Consider the following 25,472-nt stretch of genomic DNA (forward strand, 5'->3'; position numbering starts at 1 on the left):
ATGAACAAGTGGGACTACATCAAGCTAAAAAGCTTCTGTACAGCAAAGGACACATTCAGTAGAACAAAAAGGCATCCTACAATATGGGAGAATATATTCCTAAATGACAGATGTGATAAAGGGTTGACATCTAAAATATATGAAGAGCTTACGCACCTCAACAAACAAAAAGCAAATAATCCAATTTAAAAAAGGACAGAATAGCTGAACAGACAGTTCTCCAAAGAAGAAATTCAGATGGCCAGCAGACACATGAAAAGATGCTCCACATCGCTTGTTATCAGAGAAATGCAAATTAAACCACAATGAGATATCACCTCACACCAGTAAGGATGGCTCCCATCCAAAAGACAAACAACAAATGTTGGCGAGGTGGTGGAGAAAGGGGAACTCTCCTACACTGCTGGTGGGAATGTGAATTAGTTTAACCATTGTGGAAATCAGTATGGAGGTTCCTCAAAATGCTCAAAATAGTCTTACCATTTGATCCAGGAATTCCAGTTCTAGGAATTTACCCTAAGAATGCAGCACTCCAGTTTGAAAAAGACAGATGCACCCCTATGTTTATTGCAGCACTATTTACAATAGCCAGGAAATGAAAGCAACCGAAGTGTCCATCAGTAGATGAATGGATAAAGAAGATGTGGTACATATACACAATGGAATATTATTCAGCCATAAGAAGAAAACAAATCCTACCATTTGCAACAACATGGATGGAGCTAGAGGGTATTATGCTCAGTGAAATAAGCCAGGCAGAGAAAGACAAGTACCAAATGATTTCACTCATATGTGAAGTATAAGAACACAGAAAAAACTGAAGGAACAAAACAGCAGCAGAATCACAGAACCCAAGAATGGACTAACAGTTACCAAAGGGAAAGGTACTGGGGAGCATGTGTGGGAAAGGAGGGATAAGGAGGGGAAAAAAAAAGGGGTATTATGATTAGCATGTATAATGTTGGGGGAGGCACAGGGAAGGCTGTGTAACACAGAGAAGACAATTAGTGTCTCTACAGCATCTTACTATGCTGATGGACAGTGACTGTAGTGGGGTTTGTGGGGGGGACTTTGTGAAGGGGGGAGTCTAGTAAACATAATGTTCCTCATGTAATTGTAGATTAATGATACCAAATTTTTTTTAAATGGGCAGAAAGATGAAATTCATATGGCTAGCAGGCACATGAAAAGATGCTCCACATTGCTAATCATTAGAGAAATGCAAACTAAAACCACAATGTCATATCACCTCACACCAATTAGAATGTCCATCATCCAAAAGACAAATGACAATTAATGTTGGTGAGGATGTGGAGAAAGGGGAACCCCCCTGCCCTGCTGCTGGGAATGTAAATTAGCTCAACCATTGTGGAAAGCAGTATGGAGGTTCCTCAAAAAACTCAAAATAGAAATATCATTTGACTCAAGAATTCCACTCCTCAGAATTTACCCTTAGACTGCAGCAGCCCAGTTTGAAAAAGACATAGGCACCCCTATGTTTATCACAGCACTATTTACAATAGCCAAGAAATGGAAGCAACATAAAAGTCCATCAGTAGATGAATGGCTAAAAAAGATGTGGTACATATACACAATGGAATATTATTGAGCCATAAGAAGAAAACGAATCCTACCATTTGCAACAATATGGATGGAGCTAGAGGGTATTATGCTCAGTGAAATAAGCCAGGCAGAGAAAGACAAGTACCAAATGATTTCACTCACCTGTGGAGTATAAGAAGAAATAAAAACTGAAGGAACCAAACAGCAGCAGTCTCGCAGAACCCAAGAATGGATTAACAGTTACCAAAGGAAAGGGACTGGGCAAGATGGGTGGGAAGCAAGGGATAATGGGGTAAAAGGGGCATTAAGATTAGCACACATAACATAGGGGTGTGGAGGCATGGGGAAGGCAGTAGAACACAGAGAAGACAAGTAGTGACTCTATAGCATCTTACTACGCTGATGGACAGTGACTGTAATGGAATATGTGGTGGGGACTTGATAATGGGGGGAGTCTAGTAACCATAATGTTGCTCATGTAATTGTACATTACTGATACCAAAAATAAATGAATGAATGAATGAATGAATGAATAAATAAATAAAATGTTTGATGGTTGTCTAAGGGGAAAGAACTTGTGAATTATGAGCTAAACAAGCTGCTTTTTTTTCTTTTGAGGGCATCTCTCATATTTATTGATCAAATGGTTGTTAACAACAATAAAATTCTGTATAGGGGACTCAATGCACAATCATTAATCAACCCCAAGCCTAATTCTCATCAGTCTCCAATCTTCTGAAGCATAACGAACAAGTTCTTACATGGTGAATCAATTCTTACATAGTGAATAAGTTCTTACATGGTGAACAGTGCAAGGGCAGTCATCACAGAAACTTTCAGTTTTGATCACGCATTATGAACTATAAACAATCAGGTCAAATATGAATATTCGTTTGATTTTTATACTTGATTTATATGTGAATCCCACATTTCTCCATTATTATTATTATTTTTTAATAAGATGCTGAAGTGGTAGGTAGATGCAAGATAAAGGTAGAAAACATAGTTTAGTGCTGTAAGAGGGCAAATGTAGATGATCAGGTCTGTGCCTGTAGACTAAGTATTAATCCAAGCTAGACAAGGGCAACAAAACATCCACGGATGCAGAAGATTTCTCTCAAAACAGGGGGGTGAGGTTCTAAGCCTCACCTCTGTTGATCCCCAATTTCTCACCTGATGGCCCCCCTGCGACTGTGCCTGTCTTAGGTTGTTCCTCCCTTGAGGAATCTTACCCGTCTCTGGCTAACCAGTCATCTTCCGGGGCCATACAGGGAAATGTAAAGTTGGTAAGTGAGAGAGAAGCCTTATTGTTTGAAAAGGTTAGCTTTTTACTTCTTTGCAGATTTATGCCCTGTGGCTTTTATGCCCAGCATTTGTCTTGAGGTATCTTTACCATAAACAAGCATTTTTTTTTATCATGGAACACCATTTTTAATTGAGAAAGTAACAAACTATTCAGGTGGGTATTTGGCAGGAATTTGCTTTTTGTTGATTAATTTTTGAAATTGAACTATATTTGATATACAATACTGTATTGGTTTCAAATATACAGCATAGTGATTCACTGGTTATAAACATTATTACTCACCACAGCTAGTGTAGTTACTAGATGTCAACATAGAAAGATGTTGAAGAACCACTGACTGTTCTATGTACTGACTTTAATCCCTGTGACCAGTATATTATGATTGAGATTTTATGCTTCTTTATCGCCTTCACCTATTTCACCCACCCACCCCAACGCTTCACCCATGGTAACCAGCAGTCATTTCTCAGTGTCTATGAGTTTATTGCTGTTTTGTTCATTTTGTTTTGTTTGTGTTTAGATACCATATAACTGAAATCATATGGCATGTATCTTTCTCTGCCTGACTTATTTCACTTGGCTTAATATACTCTAGGTCCCTCCATGCTGTTGCAGATAGCAGGATTTTTTTTATTATGGTTGAATATTCCATTGTATATATGTACAATGGAATATTGGTCTTTATCCATTTAACTATTGATAGACACATGGTTCCATCCATACCTTGGCTATTATAATGAGGCAATAAACATAGGGGTGCATATATTGTTTTGAACAGGTATTTTGTTTCTTTGGATAAATTCCTAGAAGTGGAGTTATTGGGTCAATTGTATTTCTATTTTTAGTTTTTTGAGGACCCTAGATAATACTTTCCATTGTAGCTGCACAAGTTTACATTCCTATCAACAATGTAGAAGGGTTCTCTTTTCTCCACATCCTCACAGAGACTCATTATATCCTATCTTTTGAATAGTGGCCATTTTGACTAGTGTGGGGTGATAGCTCATGGTGGTTCTTATTTGCATTTCCCTGATGATTAGTGATGTGCAGCATCTTTTCATGTGCCTAGAGACCATCTGTATCTTCTTTTTAAATATGTCTGTTCAGGTCCTCTGCAAATTTTGTAATCAGGTTGGCTGTTGTTATGGTGTTGAGGCATATGAGTTCTTTATATGTTTTGGATGTTAATCACTCAATGTTAACCCCTTATCAGATATATCATGTACAAATATATTCTCAAATACTGTAGGATGCTTTTTTCTCTTATAGATGGTTTCCTTCACTTTGCAGAAGATTTTCAGCTTGATGTAGTCCCACTTCTTTATTTTTGCTTTAGTTTGGGGAGATGTGTCCAGAAAAAAAAAATTACTTCTGTTTATGTTCAAGAGATTTTTGCTTATGTTCTCATCTAAGTATTTTATTTTTCCATGTGTTCCATTTAGGTCTTTAATTCATTTCAAGTTTACATTTGTGTATGGAGCTAGACAGTAATCCAGTTTTATTCTCTTGCATGTAGCTGTCCAGATTTACCAACATCATTTATTGAAGACAATGTCTTTCCCCCACTGTATCTTTATGGCTTCTTCATCACATATTGACTGTATATGTGAGGGTTTATTTCTGGGCTCTCTATACTGTTCCATTGATTTATGGGTCTGTTCCTGTGCCACTATCATGCTGTTTGGTTACTCTTGCCATACAGTATAGCTTGAAATCAGAGAGTGTGATACCGCCAGCTTTGTCCTTCTTTCTCAAGATTGAGTTAGCTATTCAGGGTCTTTTATTGTTCCATATAAACTTTGGGATTATTTACTCTAGTTCATTGAAAAATACCATTGTTATTTTGATAGGGATTGCACTGAATCTGTAAATTGTTTTTGGCAGCGTGGCCTTTTGACAATATTCTTCCTATCTGTGAGCATAAGATATGTTTCCATTTATTTGTGTCTTCTTCAATTTCTTTCATCAGTACTCATAGTTTTCAGAATAAAGGTCATTCACCTTCTTGGATTATTCCTTGGCATTTTATTCTTTATGATTACATTATGAACAGAATCATTTTCCTGATTCCTCTTTCTGCCAGTTCATTGTTAGCATATAGGAATGCAACAGATTTGTGTATATTGATTTTGTATTCTTCAGCTTTGCTGCATCTGGTTTTTATGACTAATAGTTTTTTGGTGTAGTCTATATGTAGTGTCATGTCACCTGCAAATGGTGAGTTTTACTTCCTTTCCAATGTGGATGTCTTTTATCTCTTTCTTGTCTGATTTCTGATTGCTGTGGCTAACACTTCAGTACAATGCTTTATTTGGTAGAAATGTTATAGAAAATTAACAATTTGAGCCTGTTACATTAAGAAAACAATTGAAATATTGGTTGCCAGTTATAAATTTGAGCATTCATGTGAACATTAGAATTTTAGAAAATCTGTATTTGCCACTATGAGCTTAACAGTTTCCCATAACTTCATAATAAGTTTCAATGGCAATATTAACAAATGATTTTTAAAATCTTATACAATAAAGTGTACATGCATGAAAACAAGTGTGCAAGATTTATATGTGCATGAGTACAATTGTACAAGACTAAGCAAAGTAATATTTTCCAAATGACCAATCCATGATACCACAAAATAATGCCTGGATAAATCACTTATTCAAAGTGCAAGATAGACCAATGGATTCTTTTAAAGAAAGTATCATTGGTATACAATCTTAAGAAGGTTTCACATGAACAAACATGTGGTTTCAACATTCACCCATATTATCAAGTCCTTAACCCCCTCCATTGCAGTCACTGTCTATCAGCACAATAAGATGTAATAGAGTCATTGATTGTCTTTGTGCTGTACTGCCTTCCCTGTGACCTACCTTTATTGTAATTGTGAATTATAGGCTCCCTTAATCCCCTTCTCCCTCCTCCTACCCTCCCCATCCCCTTCCCTTTGGTAACCAGTAGTCCCTTGTTGGAGTCTGTGAGTCTGCTGCTGTTTTGTTCCTTCAGTTTTGCTTTGTTGTTGTACTCCACAAATGAGTGACATTGTTTGGTACTTGTCTTTCTCCACCTGGCTTATTTCACTGAGCATAATACCCTCTAGCTTCATCCATGTTATTGCAAATGGTAAGATTTGTTTTCTTCTTATGATTAAATAACATTGCATTGTGCATATGTACCACATCTTCTTTATCCATTCATCTATTGATGGACACTTAGGCTGCTTCCATATCTTGGCTACTGTAAGTAGTGCTGTGATAAACATAGGGGGGGCATATGTCTTTTTGAATCAGGGATCTTCTTTTCCTAGGTGTGGAATTTCTGGGTCAAATAGTATTTCTCTTTTTAGTTTATTGAGGAACCTCCATACTGCTTTCCACAATGGTGGAACTAACTTACATTCCTACTCACAGTGTAGGAGGGTTCCCCTTTCTCCGTATCCTCACCAGCACTTGGTGTTTCTTGTGTGTTGGATGTTGGCCATCCTAACAAGTGTGAGTTATCAAGCATTTTAGTTTGATGTAGTCCCACTTGTTCATTTTTGCTTTTGTTTCTGTTTCCCAAGGAAATATGTTCAGGAAATAGTTGCTCATGTTTATATTCAAGACATTTTTGCCTTTGTTTCTTCTATGAGTTTTATGCTTTCATGACTTACCTTCATGTCTTTCATCCATTTCAAGTTTACTTTTGTGTATGGAGTTACACAATAATCCAGTCTCATTCTCTTACATGTAGCTGTCCAGTTTTGCCAACACCAACTCTTGAAGAGGCTGTCATTTCCCCATTGTATATCCATGGCTCCTTTATCATATATTAATTGGCCATATATGTGTGGGTTTTATCTGGGCTCTCAATTCTGTTCTACTGATGCATGGGTCAGTTTTTGTGCCACTACAAAATTGTTTTGATTACTGTGGCTTTGTAGTAGAGCTTGAAGATGAGGAGCATAATCCCCCTAGCTTTATTCTTTCTTCTCAGGATTGCTTTAGTTATTTGGGGTCTTCTTTGGTTCTATATGAATTTTAGAACTATTTGTTCTAGTTTGTTGAAGAATGCTGTTGGTATTTTGATAGGAATTGCATTGAATCTGTAGATTGCTTTAGGCAAGATAGCTATTTTGACAACATTAATTCTTCCTATCCGTGAGCATGGGAGGTATTTCCATTTACTGGTGTCTTCTTTAATTTCTCTCATGAGTGTCTTGTAGTTTTCAGGGTATAGGTCTCTCTTGCCTCTTTGGTTAATAAACATTTTATTCTTTTTGATGCAATTGTGAATGGAATTGTTTTCCTGATTTCTCTTCTTCTAGTTCATTGTTAGTATATAGGAATGCAACATATTTCTGTGTCTTAATTTTGTATCCTACAATGTTGCTGAATTCAATTGTTAGTTTTAGTAGTTTTTGGTGGATTCCTTAGTGTTTTTTTATGTACAGTATCATGTCATCTGCAAACAGTGACAGTTTAACTTCTTCCTTACCAATCTGGATGCCTTTTATTTATTTGTGTTGTCTGATTGCCATGGCTAGGACATCCAGTACTATGTTGAATAGAAGTGCAGAGAATGAACATACTTGTCTTGTTCCCAATCTTCAGGGAAAAGCTTTCAGCTTTTTACTGTTAAGTATAATGGTGTCTGTGGGTTTGTCATATATGGACTTTATAATGTAAAGGTATTTGCCCTCTATACTTATTATGTTGAGAGTTTTTATCGTGAATGGATGTTGAATTTTGTCAAATATTTTTTCAGCATCTATGGAGAAGTTCATGTGATTTTTGTCCTTTTTTTGTTGATGTGATATATGATGTTGATGGATTTTCAAATATGGTACCATCCTTGAAGCCCAGGAATAAATTCCACTTGCTCATGATGGATGATGTTGATATATTTTTTAATTTGGTTTGCTAATATTTTGTTAATATTTTTGTATCACTGTCCTTCAGGGATATTGGTTTGTAATTTTCTTTTTTTGTGGTGTCTTTGTCTTGTTTTGGTATTAGACTGATGCTGGCATCAGAGAATGAGTTTGGAAGTATTCCCTCCTTTTATACTTTTTGGAAAACTTTAAGGAGGATGGATATTAGGTCTTCCTTAAATGTTTGATAAAATTTAGCCATGAAGTCATCTCGGTCAGGATTTTTGCTTAGGTACTTTTTTTATTACCAATTTGATTTCATTGTTGGTAATTCTCATGTTCAGATTTTCTGTTTCATCCTGGGTCATTCTTGGAAAGTTGTATTTTTCTAAAAGTTGCCATCTCTTCTACGTTATACAATTTGTTAGCATATAATTTATCATAGTATTCTCTAATAATTCTTTGTGTTTCAGTGGTGTCCCTTGTGATTTTTCCTTTCTCATTTCTGATTCTGTTTATATGTGTAGGCTCTCTTTTTTTCTTGGTAAGCCTGGCTAGGAGTTTATCTATTTTGTTTGTTTTCTTGAAAAACCAGCTCCTAGTTTCATTGATTCTTTCTATTGTTTTACTCTTCTCAACTTCACTTATTTATGCTCTAACCTTTATTATGTTCCTCCTTCTACTGACTTTGGGTCTCAATTGTTCTTCTTTTTTGAGTTTCATTAATTGTGAATTTAGACTGCTCATTTATGATTGTTCTTGTTTCTTGAGATAAGCCTGTATTGTTATGTACTTTCCTTTTAGAACTGCCTTTGCTGTTGTGGGTTGCCACAGGTTGTGGGCTGTTGAATTGTTGTTTTCATTTGTCTCCATATACTGCTTGATCTCTGTTTTAATTTGGTCATTGATCCACTGGTTATTTAGGAGCATGTTTTTAAGCCTCCATGTGTTTGTGGGCTTTTACTTTTCTTTGCATAATTTATTTCTAGTTTCATACCTTGTGGTCTTGGAAGCTGGTTGGCAAAATTTCAATCTATTTGAATTTACTGAGTCTCTTTTTGTGGACTAGTTTGTGATCTATTCTGGAAAAAGTTCTATGTAGACTTGAGAAGAATGTGTATCCTGCTACTTTTAGGTTGAGTATTCTGTAGATATGTTAGGTCCATCTGTTCTAATGTATTGTTCAGTGCCTCTGTCTCATTACTTATTTTCTGTCTGGTTGATCTTTTGGTGTGTAACATATGCTGAAGACTCCTAAAATGAATGCATTGCATTCTACTTCTCCCTTTAATTCTCTTAGTATTTGTTTCACATATTTAGTTACTTTTATATTGGGTGCAGAGATGTTTATAATGGTTATATCCTCTTGTTAGACTAACACCTTCTTCATTATGTCATGTTACTTTCTTTGTTTTGAAATCTATTTTGTCGAACTACTGCTACTCCTGCCTTTCTCTCCCTTTTATTTGCCTGAAATATCTTTTTGCATCCCTTAACTTTTAGTCTGTATATGTCTTTGGGTTTGAAGTGAGTCTCTTTTAGGCAGCATATAGATGGGTCTTATTTTTTTATCCATTCTGTAACTCGATGGTTTTTGATTGTTGCACTCAGTCCATTTACATTTAGTGTGATTATCAATAGATATGTACATATTGCCATTGTAGGCTTTAGATTTGTGGTCACCAAACGTTCAAGGGCAGCTTCCAAACATAATATAAAGGGATTTTTTCACCGCTTCTTCTTTTCCTCCTCCACTTTTTATGTATTAAGTGTCATAACTGTCCTCTTTGTGTATCCCTTGACTAACTTTGTGAGTAGGTAATTTAATTTTGCATTTGCTTAGTAATTAGTTGATCAACTTCCTTTACTGTTGTTTTATTTCTCTGGTGACAGCTATTTAGCCTTAGGAGCCCTTCCATTTAGATCAGTCCCTTTTAGATACACTGTAGCAATTGTTTGTGGGTGATGAATTCCCTCAATTTTTGCTTATCTGGAAATTGTTTGATTCCTGTTTCAAATGTAAATGATAATCTTTCAGGGTAAAGTATTCTTGGTTTGAGGCCCTTCTGCTTCATTGCATTAAATACATCATGCCACTCCCTTCTGGACTGTAAGGTTTCTGCTGGTAACATGATGGGATTTCCTTTATAGATGATCTTTTTTCACTCTCCTGCTACTTTTAATACTCTCTCCTTGTCTTTGATCTTTGCCATTTTAATTATTACATGTCTTGGTGTTGTCTTCATAGGGTCCCTTGTGTTGGGAGATCTCCGCACTTCCATGACCTGAGATTATTTCTTCCCTAGATTGGGGAAGTTTTCAGCAATTATTTCCTCAAAGTGACTTTATATCCATTTTTATCTCTTCTTCTTCTGGTACCCCTATAATGCAAATATTGTTGTGTTTGGATTGGTTGCAAGTGTTATTATTCTTTCATTCCTAGAGATCCTTTTTTCTCTCTGTGCCTCAGCTTCTTTGTTTTCATGTTCTCTAATTTCTATTTCATTTACTGTCTCCTCTACCTCATCTTATCTACTTTTAAATCCCTCCATTGTATGTGGAATTTCATACTGTATTTTTCCACATTTCTCCCTTTCTTGAAGTCCTCTCTGAGATCTTGATATTTTTCTGTATGACTTTTATTTTGAAATATTTATCAAGAAGATTGGTGATTTCAGTTTCAATGAGCCCTCTTTCTGGCATTTTTCCTGCAATTTTGTTTGGACCAAATTCTTTTGCTATTTCATTTTTTAAACATTTCCTATGGAAGAAAATATCTTTGTGTAGGTGGTGTCCTCTAGTGCTCAGAAGCTTTACTCTCTGGTGCTGCTGACACCTGTTGCATTGGCAAGGGTCACAGGAGAGCATAACTGGCACCTGCTGGGAGGAAAGAGCTCTTTCCTGCCTTCCTAGATGTAATGCCTGCCTCCACTACCAGGTCCAGAGAGCTGAGTGTGCAGGGAGGAGCCTCTGTGCTATGCCCTGTTGCTACCATAGGTGAGGCCACCCTCTGGCTGGCCTGACTCAATGGTGGGGCCAGCAGGTGAGTGGGACCAGTGTCTACCAGGAGGAAGCAGCAGTGGGGGATCTTGGGGCTGCATTGCCAGACAGGAGGATGGTGCATCCAAAGCTCTTTTAAGAGTTCCCAACCTGCTGGGCTGAGTGTGCCAGGATGATTTTGTATACCTGGCCCTTTCTCCTGAGCAGCAAGCTCTGTGTAGTATTTGTCCCTTTAGTGCCCCTCTTGCTGCTGGGAAGTCTTTCAAACTGCCCACCTTTCTTTTGTCCCAGGGGGTCAGTTGTGCATACCTTTTTTCCACAAATGACTGAAATCTCAGTCTCCCAGTATTCTACCTGTCTTTGCTTTCCAACTCCACCAATCTCCAGAGCATCATGTAATGTGGGTTTGTGCTCCTGAAGCAGATCTCCAGGGCTGGGTGTTCATCAGTTCTGGGCTTTTACTCTCTCCATGCTCGTTTTCTCTTCTTCCCACCTGTGGGCTGGGATATGCACTGGGGAGCATTTGGTCCTGCCACATGGCAGCTTTGCTACTTTACCCTTTTCTGTGAGGTCTTCCCTTTTCCCCAGATGTAGGCCATCTGTTCTGCAGTCTTCAGGTCACTTTTTCAGGGTTAGTTGTATTTGCTGTATTTTCATGTTTTATGTGATTTTGGAAGGAGGTTTCTGCCTCACTTCTCACACCACTTCCTTTTTCCTCTTTCTCCCAACTAATGGATTTTAATGTAATAGAATATGCAAAGTTTATTGATATGGTTTCTGGTTCCACACTGCAACTAGCCTCTATAAAAGTACACTTGCTGAGTTTTGTCATAGTCTCAAAGACGAATGTCTATTTACTGAAGTAAGTTCAGATTTTTTTCAGTTTGTTTGAAGACAAAACAACACATCATTAATAGATGAAATGCAAAAGCAGCCACTGGATATAGCTATCATCTGTTAAACAATAAGGTTTGCAGAAATCTAAAATGATACCATTATTCTCACTATAAATTTTGTTTTGGAGAATACATTTTTCATAAAAACATACTATTTATGTTAATATGTAATAGTTTATTATTTCTATTCTTTTTGTAGTCACCATCTGTCAACACACAAAGAAATTACAATATTATTGACTATGTTCCTCATGCTGTTATTCTTGTATGAACATAAAACTTTTTTTAATTCCCCAGTTTTAATTTGCAATATGGTAAACATCAACAGCTATCAAACACAAAAATAAAACTGTTTGAGGTCCTCAATAACTTTTAATAGTATAACATGGTCCTGAGGCCAAAACATTTAAGAACACTGCCTCTACAGTAACCAGGTCATGTTTCTGGTTCTTAAGCTTCAGTGGCCTACAAGCATTCAAGGCCTTTAATAGTCAGGCCTAAAGTTTCCTTTCAAGTCTCATCTCCTGTCTCTCTCCTCCATGAACCCTACACATCCCCTGCATCTGCATTAAGTAACCTACTAGACCTTCAACCTGCCATCTCCATCCTGAACTACATGCCTAGCACATTTAGCCCAATTCAAACATCACATTGTCTCTGCAGCCTTAATTCCTGCTTAGCGGATTTATTGATCTCTTCTTGTTTTTCTCCAATTTCACTTTATGAGGTTTATTTCAGAACTGTCATTTTTTCCCGTGTTTTCAAATATTGAAACTGAGGTCCAGAGAAAGGGACTTCAGTCCCACAGCAAATTAGTGGCAAAGCTAGAGTCTAACTTCATAGCATTCTTTTTACACTTCTCTTCATGGAAGCTAACGCAGACTCAGAAAGTGTTGGGGGCACTGGTAGGAAGGAGAATTAAGTCAAGATGAGCTGAAAAAATTTGAGTTGGAACATTTTTAAAGGAAGTAACCCTTGACTCTGACCTGATCTAAGAGGAGTCAATCAGTCTTTACCCATGTTGACAACAGATGAAAAGCATCTCATAGGAAATAACCTTGTACTTTTTTGTTTCTTCTATTCCATACTGGTTAGTCATCATCCTAAAATGGAATGGCTGATGGTCCTGAAGGTACTCTGGAGTTTCCCTGAGAGTACTGCTCCCATCTGAAGCCTACTTTAGCTGATATTTTTTCACTACTGCCTGCTAAACCCACTACCCTTCGTTTGCTCCCTAGGTTGGGTTAAGAACTCCAGGTGAGGTCTAAAGCAACATTCAGTACTTGGTGGAAAATGTAAGTGCCTGTTTCAGAGCACTTTGCTTTTCCTATAATTTGTCAAATGACAGGTATTGGAAATTTTCTCCTGGAGAAAACTGGTTTTAAAAGCTTTTGGTTAAAGTCAAGAAACAGTTTCTGTGAGGCTTTCAAATGAAGCTAATGCTAAGGAAAGCTGCTTGTTTCACAGCATCTAGCTGGTTAGAAAAGACTGCTTCCAGGGATAGGGGCCTAGAGGATGGTAATGAAAATTAACTTGGCTTCTGGATACCTTGAAAACACTGTCCCATGATAAAGCTTTTAGGATGGAGATGATCAGTTCAATTTAACCCACATCAGTGAGGTGCATCTGAGCCAGATCCTGGACTCAGAGCTTGGAGTGCAGAGTTGAATAATACTAGGCCCCTGCAAGCAGTTCATTGTCTCTTCAGGAAGCCAGGCAAAAACACACATAGTTACAACATAATATAACATATTTACACTAATAGTATTATCAGTGCTGGAATAAGTATGACAGGAGAAGGAATGACTATAATGAAATGGAGAAGGCTTTCTTGCAGATATGATATTGGAGCAATGCCTTAAAATGCACAGGTATTTAATATGTTGACAAGAAGTCATTACGGTTTTAAGTAACCAGATGTGAAAGGCAAAGGAGGAGGAAAACTGAGCTTGTTAGTTATTCTCTGCCTATCATCTACCACCCCGAAATCCATTCTCTGCCTTACTCTTCCTTCCTCTGTGTCCCAAGAGGCATCCCTGTGGACTGTATTAACTTGTCTACTGGCTGGGTTTGGTTAAGTGGAGGCACTGGCAGATCAAGAGTGGGAGGAGTGAAAAGTGTGTTCCTTCTCCACTTCTTCCCTGCTTTAGGTCTCATTTCTACACTGACTTCAATCTTCCCTGATTACAGCTCTTACTAGGGACTTCAAAGCTCTAGCTTTCACTGTGCTCCAGTAACACTGTCCCATTGCTTCATCCCTCCAAAGACCCTGAGTACTTCACCATATCTTGGTACCCCTAACCATGCCCCCATTTCTGAAACTTATGAGTTTTATTTCCTGCAGGGCCATTATAAATATAGAACATCATTGGTATAGTTTTCACAGTATGTAAAGTATGTGACTGTGGGTGAAGTGAGGAGAGACAGGAAGAATATGAAAAAGGTCATGAAGAGCCTTTACAAACCACTTTTGTTGGCAATGGGGAACTCCTGAGTTTTGTTAATGTGTTGCACAGATAATGCCAGAATTGATAGCTACTATTTACTGAACATTTTTTATGTGTCAGATACTTTACGTTCATTATGTTGTTGGATCCCCACAACCTTTGAATGTGAACCCTAATAGATGTCAATTTTACAAGTGAAAAAACTAAAGCTCATAAAATAGAAGTAACTTTCACACTTGATTGCTAATGAATGGAAGAGGCAGGATTTGAACCCATTCCTATCTGAGTCTAGAGTTTGGGTGCTTCACTATACCCAGTTTGATGGTGAATTGATCTACATGACTTGTAGGGTATTGTTCAGCCATAGGACATTATACATCTATGGGGTAAGCAGGCATCTCCAACTTAGCCCACTGGCCCATCCGTTAACTAAAGGTGCTGGTGGAAGACTTATGGAGTACATGCAGGGATGTGAATGGGGCTTCTTAGGGGATAATGTCTTCATTTCCTGCAAATGTCCCTCCTGCTGGCCATATCTTCACAATGTCTGGGCAGAGAAAAGAACCGTACATATAATTAATTCTAGTATAATTCCATCTTTAGAAATGCCAGCTGCATTAGTTCTTTCTGTGGAAATCTGGCACCCCAGTGGGAATGAATTCCATCCATAGTGCAACCAAGTGCTAGCTTAGCACTGGCACAGGCTATGTTGAATTTGCTAGTGTGTCTGGATACCAAATCATAATTTGGCACCAAATGTTAGGAATATAGGAAAGAGGAACTAACTAGGAACACCTACTCTTGGCTAAGCACTTTCCATTGGTTCCTCACTACAACCCTGAGAAGCATGTGTCATCAACCTTGTGTTATAGGTGAGAAAACTAAGGCTTAATGAGGGAAAATGACTTCACAGGGTGTAAGATAACCTGCAAGTGTCAGAAGACGCATTGGAATCCAGACTCTGCCTGACTCCCAAAGGCCATATGCTTTGCTATTGTGTCATGTGGGCAGCGTAGCAGTATTTGAAACTTCAGAATTGGGAATTTGATTTTCAATCCTGGCTTCACCCCTTCTTAGCTATATGACCATGGACAAATCACTTAACCTTTCTGATTCTAAGTTTCTTCATCTTTAAAGTAGGAATAATATCTACTTTATAGGGCTGCTGTGAGGATTACATGCATTCATATTTGTAAAGCACTGGGAACAGTGTCCAACAGAGGCAATCTCATATATTTGTTAAGTAAATGTAGAGCCCTTTCTCTCCCTTCAAAATCTCTAATTCTTCCATTTTCAGACCTGGAAAGGAAAAGGAACTAACTCAGGAGAAAGACTCTTCTACAAGGAAACCAGCTTTTCTCTTGAAGCTTGAGAAAGGCTAGTTATTAACTGAGCCAACATAACATGCAAATCTTGGGAAGGCTGACAGAGAAAGTACATGGTATCTGTGTCTTATGAATTTCTGTGCCACTTCCCCTACTCCCTCATTGAAGCTGGATGTTCCTTGGCCAGCTCTCTCTGATCTCCCTTCTACCTTCAGATGTGGAGACGGCTGCTAAGATGATAGCAAGAATGGATATAGTCATCTGGAGAACTAGAAACTTTGCCATACATGTGGAAACAGCACTTGTCTGGCTCAACAAAAAAAGCTACATAGGGTTTTCAGATCCCTTCACATTGATAATAACTTAGCAAGTGCAATAAGGTGGCTCCATGGCCGTATCTCCTTGACCCAGAACTGAGGAAGATATATATCATGTCTTAGGGTTTCCTGAAAGTCTGGGGCAGGCAGGGAGGAAAATATGGTTTCCGCTTCCCAGGGAAGACATGTGTGATTGGGGAAAAGCTGATGACCACCATGGAGACCCTGGCTGCACAGATACGCTTTCCATCACCATGGCCTGGGCACTGGCTATTACCCTTTGCCCAGCCAGAGATCATAGACCATTGAACATGATTTGTATATCTTCTTTATTCTCTAAGACTTCCATAAGCCTTATGCTTTTGACTAATTGAACACACTCTCAAATGCCCAATAGTTATGTTGTGAGGGGAGAAAAGCAGTATTTTTGGTGTTAGACATACCTAGCGCCAAACCTTAGCAGCACCTTCTGAGTGAAGTAAGTTATTTAACCTCATAGAGTTTGGTTTCTTCATATCTAAAATTAGGATAACACTGTATCATCCAGAATTGTTATGAGATAAATGAGAAATTCAGTATAAAAGTGCAAAGTAGCAAAGAAGTCAGGCAGCAACAGAGGAACTCAATCTCTATTGAATCCTAGCTCTCAGCCCCAGAAGCGAGAAAAAACTATGAGTCCTGCAAAATGGTAGTAGAGGTGGAGAAGAGGTGAGGCATAGTTAGTACTGAGGTTGTCCACATCCCACCTACCTCATCCTGATGGCTCTGGGAAGGCACCTGCCAGCATCATATGATCTAAGTGAGAGTAGCTGATGAAGCAGGAGCCAGAGGAACAAATCTATGCTAACAATACTAGTGGAAAGTTGGTTCCCACAGGCTTTCCAAGGGCTGGGAAAGGGCAGGCATAGAGAAGGCCACTGCCTAGATCTGTTCTCTATGACCAGAAAAACCATTATTTCAGAGTCTTAATTTCAAGCCCCTTTTTTGGACATTCTGAGGGCCTAAGTCTTTCAGAAATAGGCTTCACCAGGGTTCAGCAGATGTGATACAATTTGAATGCACATCAAAATAGGGATATCCCCTATCTCATGGGGAGGCTCCCAAGTCAAAATTCTGCTCTGGAGAGGGCATTCCTGGAGCCAACCTATTTTGAACCCATCTACCTGGACTTACAGTCTCCTCTTCTTCCAGTCTCTGGGAAAAGGCGGGGCACTTACACTTTGCACTCCACTGACCCCACTAAATCCAGCAAGCCTAAATTTAACAGACTTCCTCAGAAAGCTCAGCTGTGCTTATGTTATGAGAATGCTATGATTCTGAGGGCAAGCTTTGAGTATCAAAAGTGTAAGGGACTTTTATGAGAGAATATATTTGTAAATGACATATCCACCAAGGAGTTAACATCCAAAATATATAAAGAACTCACACACCTCAACACCCAAAAAGCAAATAACCTGATTAAAAAATGGGCAGAGGATATGAAGAGACAATTCTCCAAATACGAAATTCAGATGGCCAACAGACACATGAAAAGATGCTCCACATCACTAATCATCAGGGAAATGTAAATTAAAACCACAATGAGATATCACCTCACACCAGTAAGGATGGGCAACATCGAAAAGACTAAGAACAACAAACACCGGTGAGGATGCAGAGAAAGAGGAACCCTCTTACACTGCTGGTGGGAATGTAAACTAGTTTAACCATTGTGGAAAGTAATATGGAGGTTCCTCAAAAAACTAAAAATAGAAATACCATTTGACCCAGGAATCCCACTCCTTGGAATTTACCCAAAGAATACAACTTCTCAGATTCAAAAAGAAATATGCACCCCTATGTTTATCGCAGCACTTTTTACAATAGCCAAGATATGGAAGGAACCTAAGTGTCCATCAGGAGATGAATGGATAAAGAAGAGGTGGTACATATACACAATGGAATACTATTCAGCCTTAAGAAAGAAACAAATCCTACCATTTGCAACAACATGGATGGAGCTGGAGTGTATTATGCTCAGTGAAATAAGCCAGGCAGAGAAAGACAAGTGCCAAATGATTTCCCTCATTTGTGGAGTATAAGAACGAAGCAATACTGAAGGAACAAAACAGCAGCAGACTCACAGAGTCCAAGAAGGGGCTAGTGGTTACCAAAGAGGGGGTGTAGGAGGGTGGGTGGGGAGGGAGGGAGAAGGGGATTGAGGGGTGTTGTGCTTAGTACACATGGTGTGGGGGATCACAGGGAAAACAGTGTAGCACAGAGAAGGCAAACAGTGAATCTGTGGCATCTTACTACACTGATGGAGAGTGACTGCATTGGGGAATGGGTCGGGACTTGATAATATGGGTAAATATAGTAACCACATTGTTTTTTCACGTGAAACCTTCATAAGAGTGTATATCAATAACACCTTAATTTTAAAAAAGAGAAATAAAGGAGAATAAAGAGAAAAAATAATTGTAAGGGACTTTTAAATCAATTTGGCTTCCATTTCTCCTCTAGTATTTTCCAATTCTGGTAGAAGCCACAGGGAATTAGTTAAGGGAATGGTCTGGGTTTGAATCCAGAATTCACCATTTCCTGGCTGTGTGAACTTGGGCAAATGATGTAATCATTTTGTGCCTCAGGATTCTCATCTGTAAAATGGGGCAAATACCAGCACTTACCTCATAGTAATATTATCAGGACAAATTCAGTAAACCCATGTAAAGCACTTAGAGGCATATTTGGCATGTAATAGACACTACATAGGTGTTAGCTCTTCTGGTCAAGTGATAAGGGGATTACACATCTCATCTTGTGCCTTTGGGGAAACTGCTTCTGCCTCACTCCTCCTGGATAGTATGAGACTAGTTAAGGGATTGGTCACCAGCATCAAGGTGCCATCTAGGAATACCATCAGCTTCCAAAGAGCCCCCCTTTCACTTCAGCTACCACATTATTTGGTGTGCTTCCCAATTGTGTCTGTGTTTTTGAGGGATGGGAGAAGTTGAACAACATAAGGGTTTATAACTACCCACATAGGTGGCATATAAATGGTCATTTTGTCTTCTCCAGGATTAAGGTGTTGCCAACCATGTGTCTTTTTGCTGAAAGGCAGGGCTTCTTTAGGCTGCTGTTTCACACCTGTTGTAAGTGACTTTATGGTCCCCAAGAAGATCTTATATCCTAATCTCTAAGGCTGCGATTACATGGCAAAAGAGGGGTTGAAGATGTGATTAAGATTAGTACTGACTTTAAAATAGGACTATCCTGGATTATCCATGTGGGCCTAAAGAAATCACACCAGTAAAAGGAGACCCCTTAATAGCAGAGGCAGAAGGGGAAGACCGAGAGATGCAGAAGGGGAAGCAAAAGGACTTGACATGCCATTGTTAGCTTGAAGATGGAGAGTTCCACATGTCAAGAAAATGGGAACCTCAGCCTTACAGTAACAAGGAACTGAATTATGCCAACAGCCTGTGAGCTTAGAAGAGGATCTTGAGCACCAGATAACAATTATTTCCCTAGCTGATACTTTTAGTTTAGTGAGACTCTAAGAAGAGAATCTAGCCACACTATACTGAACTTCTGACTTAACAGAAACTGTTAGAGAATAGATAGATGTCATTTTAAGGTGCTAAATTTGTAGTCATTTGCTAAAGCAACAATAGAAAACAAATACAATGCTCCTGAGGCTCAGTTTGTACATCTGTCAAATGGGGGCAAAATACCTTGCCTTACCTACCTTATAGGGCTGTTAGGAGGACAAAATAATGGATGTAAGAGTGCTTTGCAGAGCTTCAAGTCATAAGATTTAGTATATTCTCCAACAGGGAAAAAATCAGTCTGTTTTGAAGCAACTGAATGGAAGCAATTAAGAACTTAAAACACCTGACATTTCCCAGAAATGCTGAAAGTTTAGAGGGCTGCTTCTCTTCTCCTAGAGAAGTAATGTGGTATAGATGAAATTAGAAACCCTAGATCCAAGTCTTTTTCCTACCTATGTAACCTTGGTCAAGTTATGTCACTTCTATGAGTCTCACTAACATGAAGGTAAACATTCCTGTTCTGCCTAGATGATATGGCTGTGTGAGGCTCAACTGAAGCAATGAGTGTGAACATGTGATGGAAACAAAACACCCAGACAGAAGGCCTATTAGTCCTCCCCAGTGTGTGCCCTGATGCTGGAAACAGGTATCTTGATTCGGGTCAACTACTCACCAAAAGAAAGTAGAGTTGAATATAACCTCAGGGTGGTGCTATGAGGACCTGTTTCCTGCCAGTGGCTCTGGTGTGTGGCCTTACACAAGCCCTTTCTCCTCTCTGAGTCTGTTTCTCCATTTTAAGAGGTTATATTATAGCCAGTTGAAGGTGGCTATAGCCATTATAGCCAGTTATGGGTGTTAGAATCATTGGAGTGATGAGTGGGATTGGGGATGAACAGTTTTTTCTTTTATATAAACCCCTCTTATCCCCAACAAACTATCCTGCAAAAGCCCAAGGCAGAGGAGTTTGGATTTTAATTTTATTAGATCATGCGAAGGAGGTCCAATACAGGATACAGAAGTTGATTCTCAAGTATGTGGTTTGAAGCAGCTGGGTCTACTTGTTATACTTTCATGAAAGTACTGGCCAATTCCAAGCTGGTTAACTGGAGTGATGGTCTTCCCAGTTCTTTGAAGTTCCTGTTAATGTTGCTTTGTCATGACTGTGTGGTTTCCTTCTAGAATAGCCCTTCTTATGTGAACTGAGGATACTAAACTAACAGCCAAAGCCCAGTAGAGCTGTCCATGATTCATTATAAAGTAGGCTTAGTAAAACCCAGAGCTGAGAATAATAGAATGCCAAAGCTGGAAAGGCCCTTTTAGACTGCATGATTTATACAGAGTTTGAGTCTTGGGGAGCGGTAGAGACTTGCTTAGCATTACAGTTAGGCAGAAACAGAGGTTAACCTGGACTTCCAGGGCTCCAGAAAGGAGCTCTTTCACCTGCCCCAGGTTACCTTTTCACTACCTTTAATGCTCAGTTATTTAAAAGTCAAGTAATTTTCAGTCACCTTATTCCCTAGCCATTTTCATTATTCTTTGAAGTGAAAAAACTTTATATGTTATCAAAATACAAGGCAATCTACAAAGCTAGCAGTTATGCTCACAATTTGTAAACACTCCCAACATACCAGATGGCCTTATCTACCATTTTTGGTCTTTGTTTCACCAAGAGGTCTCCTTCCTCAACTTGCTTTGTTATTTCAAATGCCTTATTTCAGTGTTTCTCAATCTTTAATGTGCACAGAAATCTCCTGGAGATCTTAATAAAATACAGATTTTGTTTCAAGGTGTCTGGAATTGGACATGAGAATCTGCATTTCTAACAAGTGCCCAGGTAATGGTGATGCTGAGGCTGATGATGTACCCCTTTTGGAGTAGCAAAACTTGCAGATGTTGTTTGTATCAGTCCCATTTCTAAGCATCTTCTCCTTTTACTGCTGGGATTCCTTTACTAGTGGGGTTAGTGTGGTATATTAGAAACAGGAAGGCCTCTGTAGCTTTCAGTCCTGGAATTTTATCAGTCCATAGCTGTATGTTCTAGGGAAAATCCTTCTCATCTCCCTGAGCCTCAACTTTCCTTATCTGTAAAATAGGGCTATCATTTATCACTCAGTGATGCCGTGAGGACTGAGAGAACTACAAGGGTTTGGTTTAAAGTAGACTGTAGATTGAGATTCCTAGGTTCCCAAAAAGATTCGGCCATATATTTCCTTAGAACAGCAGAAGACAACATGAGCAGTGTGTGGTAGCTGCATCCTCATGCCTCATATGCTCAAAGATCATTTCCATGACAAAATTGCAGATAGAGGCCATTAGTACTAGGCAGTCTGTATACTTTATTGAAAGTCACAAGAATAGGCCCCAGGATTGCATTCTTTTGTCTGATGTCACATATGTATTTCACATAGGCATTCTTTTTAGTGTCTATTAAATATCCTTGGTATCATGTGCTTCTTTTCCCTATGAAAATAAAGGCTTTTCTCCATCAAAAACATCTCTTCAAGGTATCTTGCTTCCCTCTGCAATTTTTAAATGCTACTGAAGCTTTTTCTGGGCTTGTAATATGCCAAGGTCAGTTGTCTGCAGCTACATTAAAAATAGTATCATTGAATGAGATTCTCCCAAAGGCAAATTTTTTCTAATCACAGAAATACTTCTTCTGCCACGTGATTTTTCTAGTTATTACAGAATCAAAGAACTTCTTAGAAAGGGAAGGTTACCTCCCCATAATAGCCACTTATTTTAGGAATACTCTACATGACACTATTTTATTACTAAAATTGGATGCTGAGTTTCACCCCTCAGTGGATGGACAACCATCTCCTCACTTTTCATTAAACAAAAACATCAATAATATTTCTTATTTTAAATAATCTCTTAACTTTTTCTATCACCACAGCAAAACTTCACAGGGATTTGATCCCAAGGCATCAAATACCACAAAGGCACCAAGACCTTTTCCACTTCTCAGACTGCATATGGGGATGTCACCAGTTTCTTCCAGCCAAGATTTTTTCCCCTGTAAACCAGACCTACATCCTCTCTTTCCCCTCAAATGCTTGCCTTTTAATATTTTGTTAGGCAGGCAAATAAATCAAAGAGCCATGGCAGCTCCAGTACTGTGGCTTCTGGGTGGCATAGGGAAAACAGCAGAGGGTACAGAGTCTGAGGGCCTGGACTTGAATCACAGTTCTGTTATATACTTCTTGTGTAACCTTGAGACAGTTACTTTATGCCCTGGGCCATAAATCCTCTATCTTTAAAGTGAATAGCATCTACCTGTATGATTATTATAAATGAGATAATGTATGCAAGGAAATTAGCACTTAGTAGGTGCTTAATAAATGTTAATCACTAGTTAGTCAATTGAAGATTTACAGTTCATCCATTGCCAGTTTCTCTAACCTGCTGGCTGAAGTATGCAGATACTTTCCTATAGTTGCCACTCTTCAATTATCACCCCTTCCCATAGCCTCTTTCAAATGACTATCCATCCATCAAACCTGGGCCAAGCCAGTCTCATTCCCACAGAAGATTTTGCTCTTTAAGCCCAAGTGTGAAAGGGGAGGTGCTGACGTTCATTCTTTGGCATTCTTTTTGTATAGCCCAGGGCAGTGTCAAAGGTAGCCAGGCACTCCTCCATGGCCTCCAGCCAGACTGGTGGTCCCAACTCTCTAGGCCAGCCTCTTGATATTGGTCCTAGGAACACACAGCAATCTCATGGCCACATTTCTGGGACACCCACTCCACCGGGATCAAAGCAGCTTTCTCTGGTTCTCAATAATCTTTCAATATTTGTAGTGGTGTTTGTGGTATTCCCCGCAACAAAAACGAAAATAAAAAACAGAGTGAAAAGATATCTGGACCATCTTCAAAGGGACCGAGGCCCCAGTGGCCACTGCTTCTGTGGCCAAAATCTGCACACCTGCTTGTTTTTGTTAGTCATCTAATGGGACAGAGCACAGAGGCCACAGCTCTGAGACCAGTGCTCAATAAGCACATCCTGGGTGAGGCCAACAGCCTCACAGAGACTACCCTTGGGGGTGAGCAGCAAGTAGAATGGTGGTCACTTGACTCCTGGTTTCTTAGCAACTTGGCCTTTGAAACTGGGTAGAGCTGAGAAAGTGGTGTGGCCAGCTGGGCATGTCTTCATTGGAAATGGCATCAAGTTTCCACTCAGTTGTTTCCACAAAGGCTCTCAGTATGTTTAGCCTACATGTTATTAACTCACCAAACGACCATGCTTAGACATCAATCTTGAAAGTGACAATTGCCTTTCCATAACACTATCCCAAAGGCATCTCAGAGTTGGTTTAGTTATGCGTACATTCTCTGTCTCTCACCCTCTCTTCCCCTTCTTCCATTCTCCATCTCTTTACGGTCTCCTTTACCTCCCCCTCACCAACCAAGTCTATACTTCTCAGTACTAGAGTCAGTATACTAGCAGGGCCTTACTAGAAGGGTCTAAGTAGGAAAGCCTTTTCTCCCACACTAGGCCACATTATAATTACACAGACACTAAAGACAGGCTATGGCCCAGACCTCTGCATAGGACCACAATGACAGTTTCTCCAGCAGCTCCCCTTCAACAAACAAAAATCAGAAATATCTACTACTCAGACTTCTCACTATACCAATTGCACTCTTGTTCCTTTCAATGATGGAGATGGCAAATGAGGAACACCAGAAGGTTATGCCTGTAAGGTTTCCATTTAGTGATAAATACGTGGGGCTCAAGAAAGAGGGTAAAAACCAAACCCCAAAATGTGGACCACTGAAGCCAGCAATAATAAGGCCTCTTACTAGATGAGTGTGGTGTAAAAGAAAGAACCTTGCATAGTTGCTCAGGGGCCTGGGATCTCGTTTGGACATGGCTGCTAACTTGCTCTGCCTCAGTTTCCCCAATGGTAAACTAAGCAGTTAGATTAAATGATTTTGAAAGGCCCTTCTAATCAAATACTGTATGGGTTATAAAAAGTGTTTTATTTCGAGGGCCATGGTTCTTAATCTTTATTGGGTCACAGGCCCATTTAAAAGTCAGAAAAATGTTATGGACCACCTTCCCAGAAAAGGCACATTGTTGTTTAATTCTGCATACCATTTCAGAAGCTTCACGAAGTTCCTGAATCCATGAACACTAGGTTATGAACTGCTTCTTTCAGGAGATAAAGAACTTATCTGCAGAAGGCAAACATGAAGCAACAGTGGCAGCTGCCTGGCCTCAATCTACCTTAACAATTTTTCCCAGCAATTGACCAAAACATGGAAATCCTGCAGGACACACTCTGCCTTTTTAAAAGAACTGTTTTCAGCTTTTGTTTTATTCTTGATTGCTTGGAAAGGAAGCTGTCAGGAGAAATCAAGATGGAGAATAATCAACAGACCTGCAAAAACAGGTCTTCGAAATGCAAAACATGCTTTGTAGACCTGTCCTAAGCAGCTGTCATGCAAGAGAAGGAAGGTCAGCTTCCTGAGTCTCCTTGCAGGGTTGGTGGGTGCAGGAGCAGACAGGTTCTTGGCAATATATTGCAGTGCCAGAGCTTCAACCTGGCACGAGGGTCCTTATCCTCAGTAAGAGACATGTTAAGATTCTCCAACGTTCAGCAAACATTCCTATGCCCCTACTTCCAAGGTAAGCAATGGCGCCAACTCAAGTAGCTTTTAGTTCAGGATAAAACCTCTGAGATCAGTCGTTAGCCCCAAATCTGTCAGAGTTCAATGGCCTTTCGAATAGGAAGGAAGTTCAGAGAAGATTTGAAGACTGAGCTCCCCTCTTCAACTCAGGTGAGTGGATAACTTGGTTTCTGCAGAGTCTGGCTTGAGGGAGGTTCAGCCATTCAGTCTTACAGGAGCTCAAGACAGACCTTCTGAGGGGATGAAGACAGAATACAAAGGAGAAATAAACCTGTATCTAGGATGTGTGCCTCTTATTTTATAGCATCTGAGAACCTGAAGGTGCAGGGCCAGGAAGGAGCTGCTCTTCAGAACAAAATAACTCAGCACACAGTGGTTTTAAGAAAATCCTTAAAGAACCTAGAAAGGGTTTCCTGAGGCCAAGTCTTTTAAAACCTGAAAGGTAAAGAAGAAAGGAGGAAATTAGCTAGGACTGTTCAAGCACTTAAGAGTCACTGAACAGTGGGGCCTCTCTTAGGTCGCTAACCATACAATTGGTAGCTAATCTTCTGAGCAATAGGGGCTGGCTAGGAAAAGGACTTTACAACTCAGATCCCATGAAA

The 25,472-nt window shown here is 39.3% G+C and overlaps 1 protein-coding gene across 4 annotated transcripts in view; it reads right to left on the reverse strand.

The window, feature by feature from the left end:
• OPHN1 (oligophrenin 1) overlaps positions 1-25,472 on the reverse strand; it is a 634,131-nt gene that overhangs the window by 142,734 nt on the left and 465,925 nt on the right. For 2 of the 4 annotated variants that reach the window (XM_057495712.1, XM_057495711.1), the window contains one exon: positions 20,200-25,305. The exons of the other annotated variants lie outside the window; for them this stretch is intronic. In XM_057495712.1, the coding sequence (XP_057351695.1) occupies positions 25,299-25,305 (7 nt within the window). In that variant the 3' untranslated portion in view covers positions 20,200-25,298. Of the gene's footprint in view, positions 1-20,199; positions 25,306-25,472 lie in introns of those variants that run through there. 4 annotated transcript variants of the gene reach the window in all.

The sequence above is a fragment of the Manis pentadactyla genome, chromosome X (genome assembly GCF_030020395.1).
Source record: "Manis pentadactyla isolate mManPen7 chromosome X, mManPen7.hap1, whole genome shotgun sequence".
Taxonomy (NCBI): Eukaryota; Metazoa; Chordata; class Mammalia; order Pholidota; family Manidae; genus Manis; species Manis pentadactyla.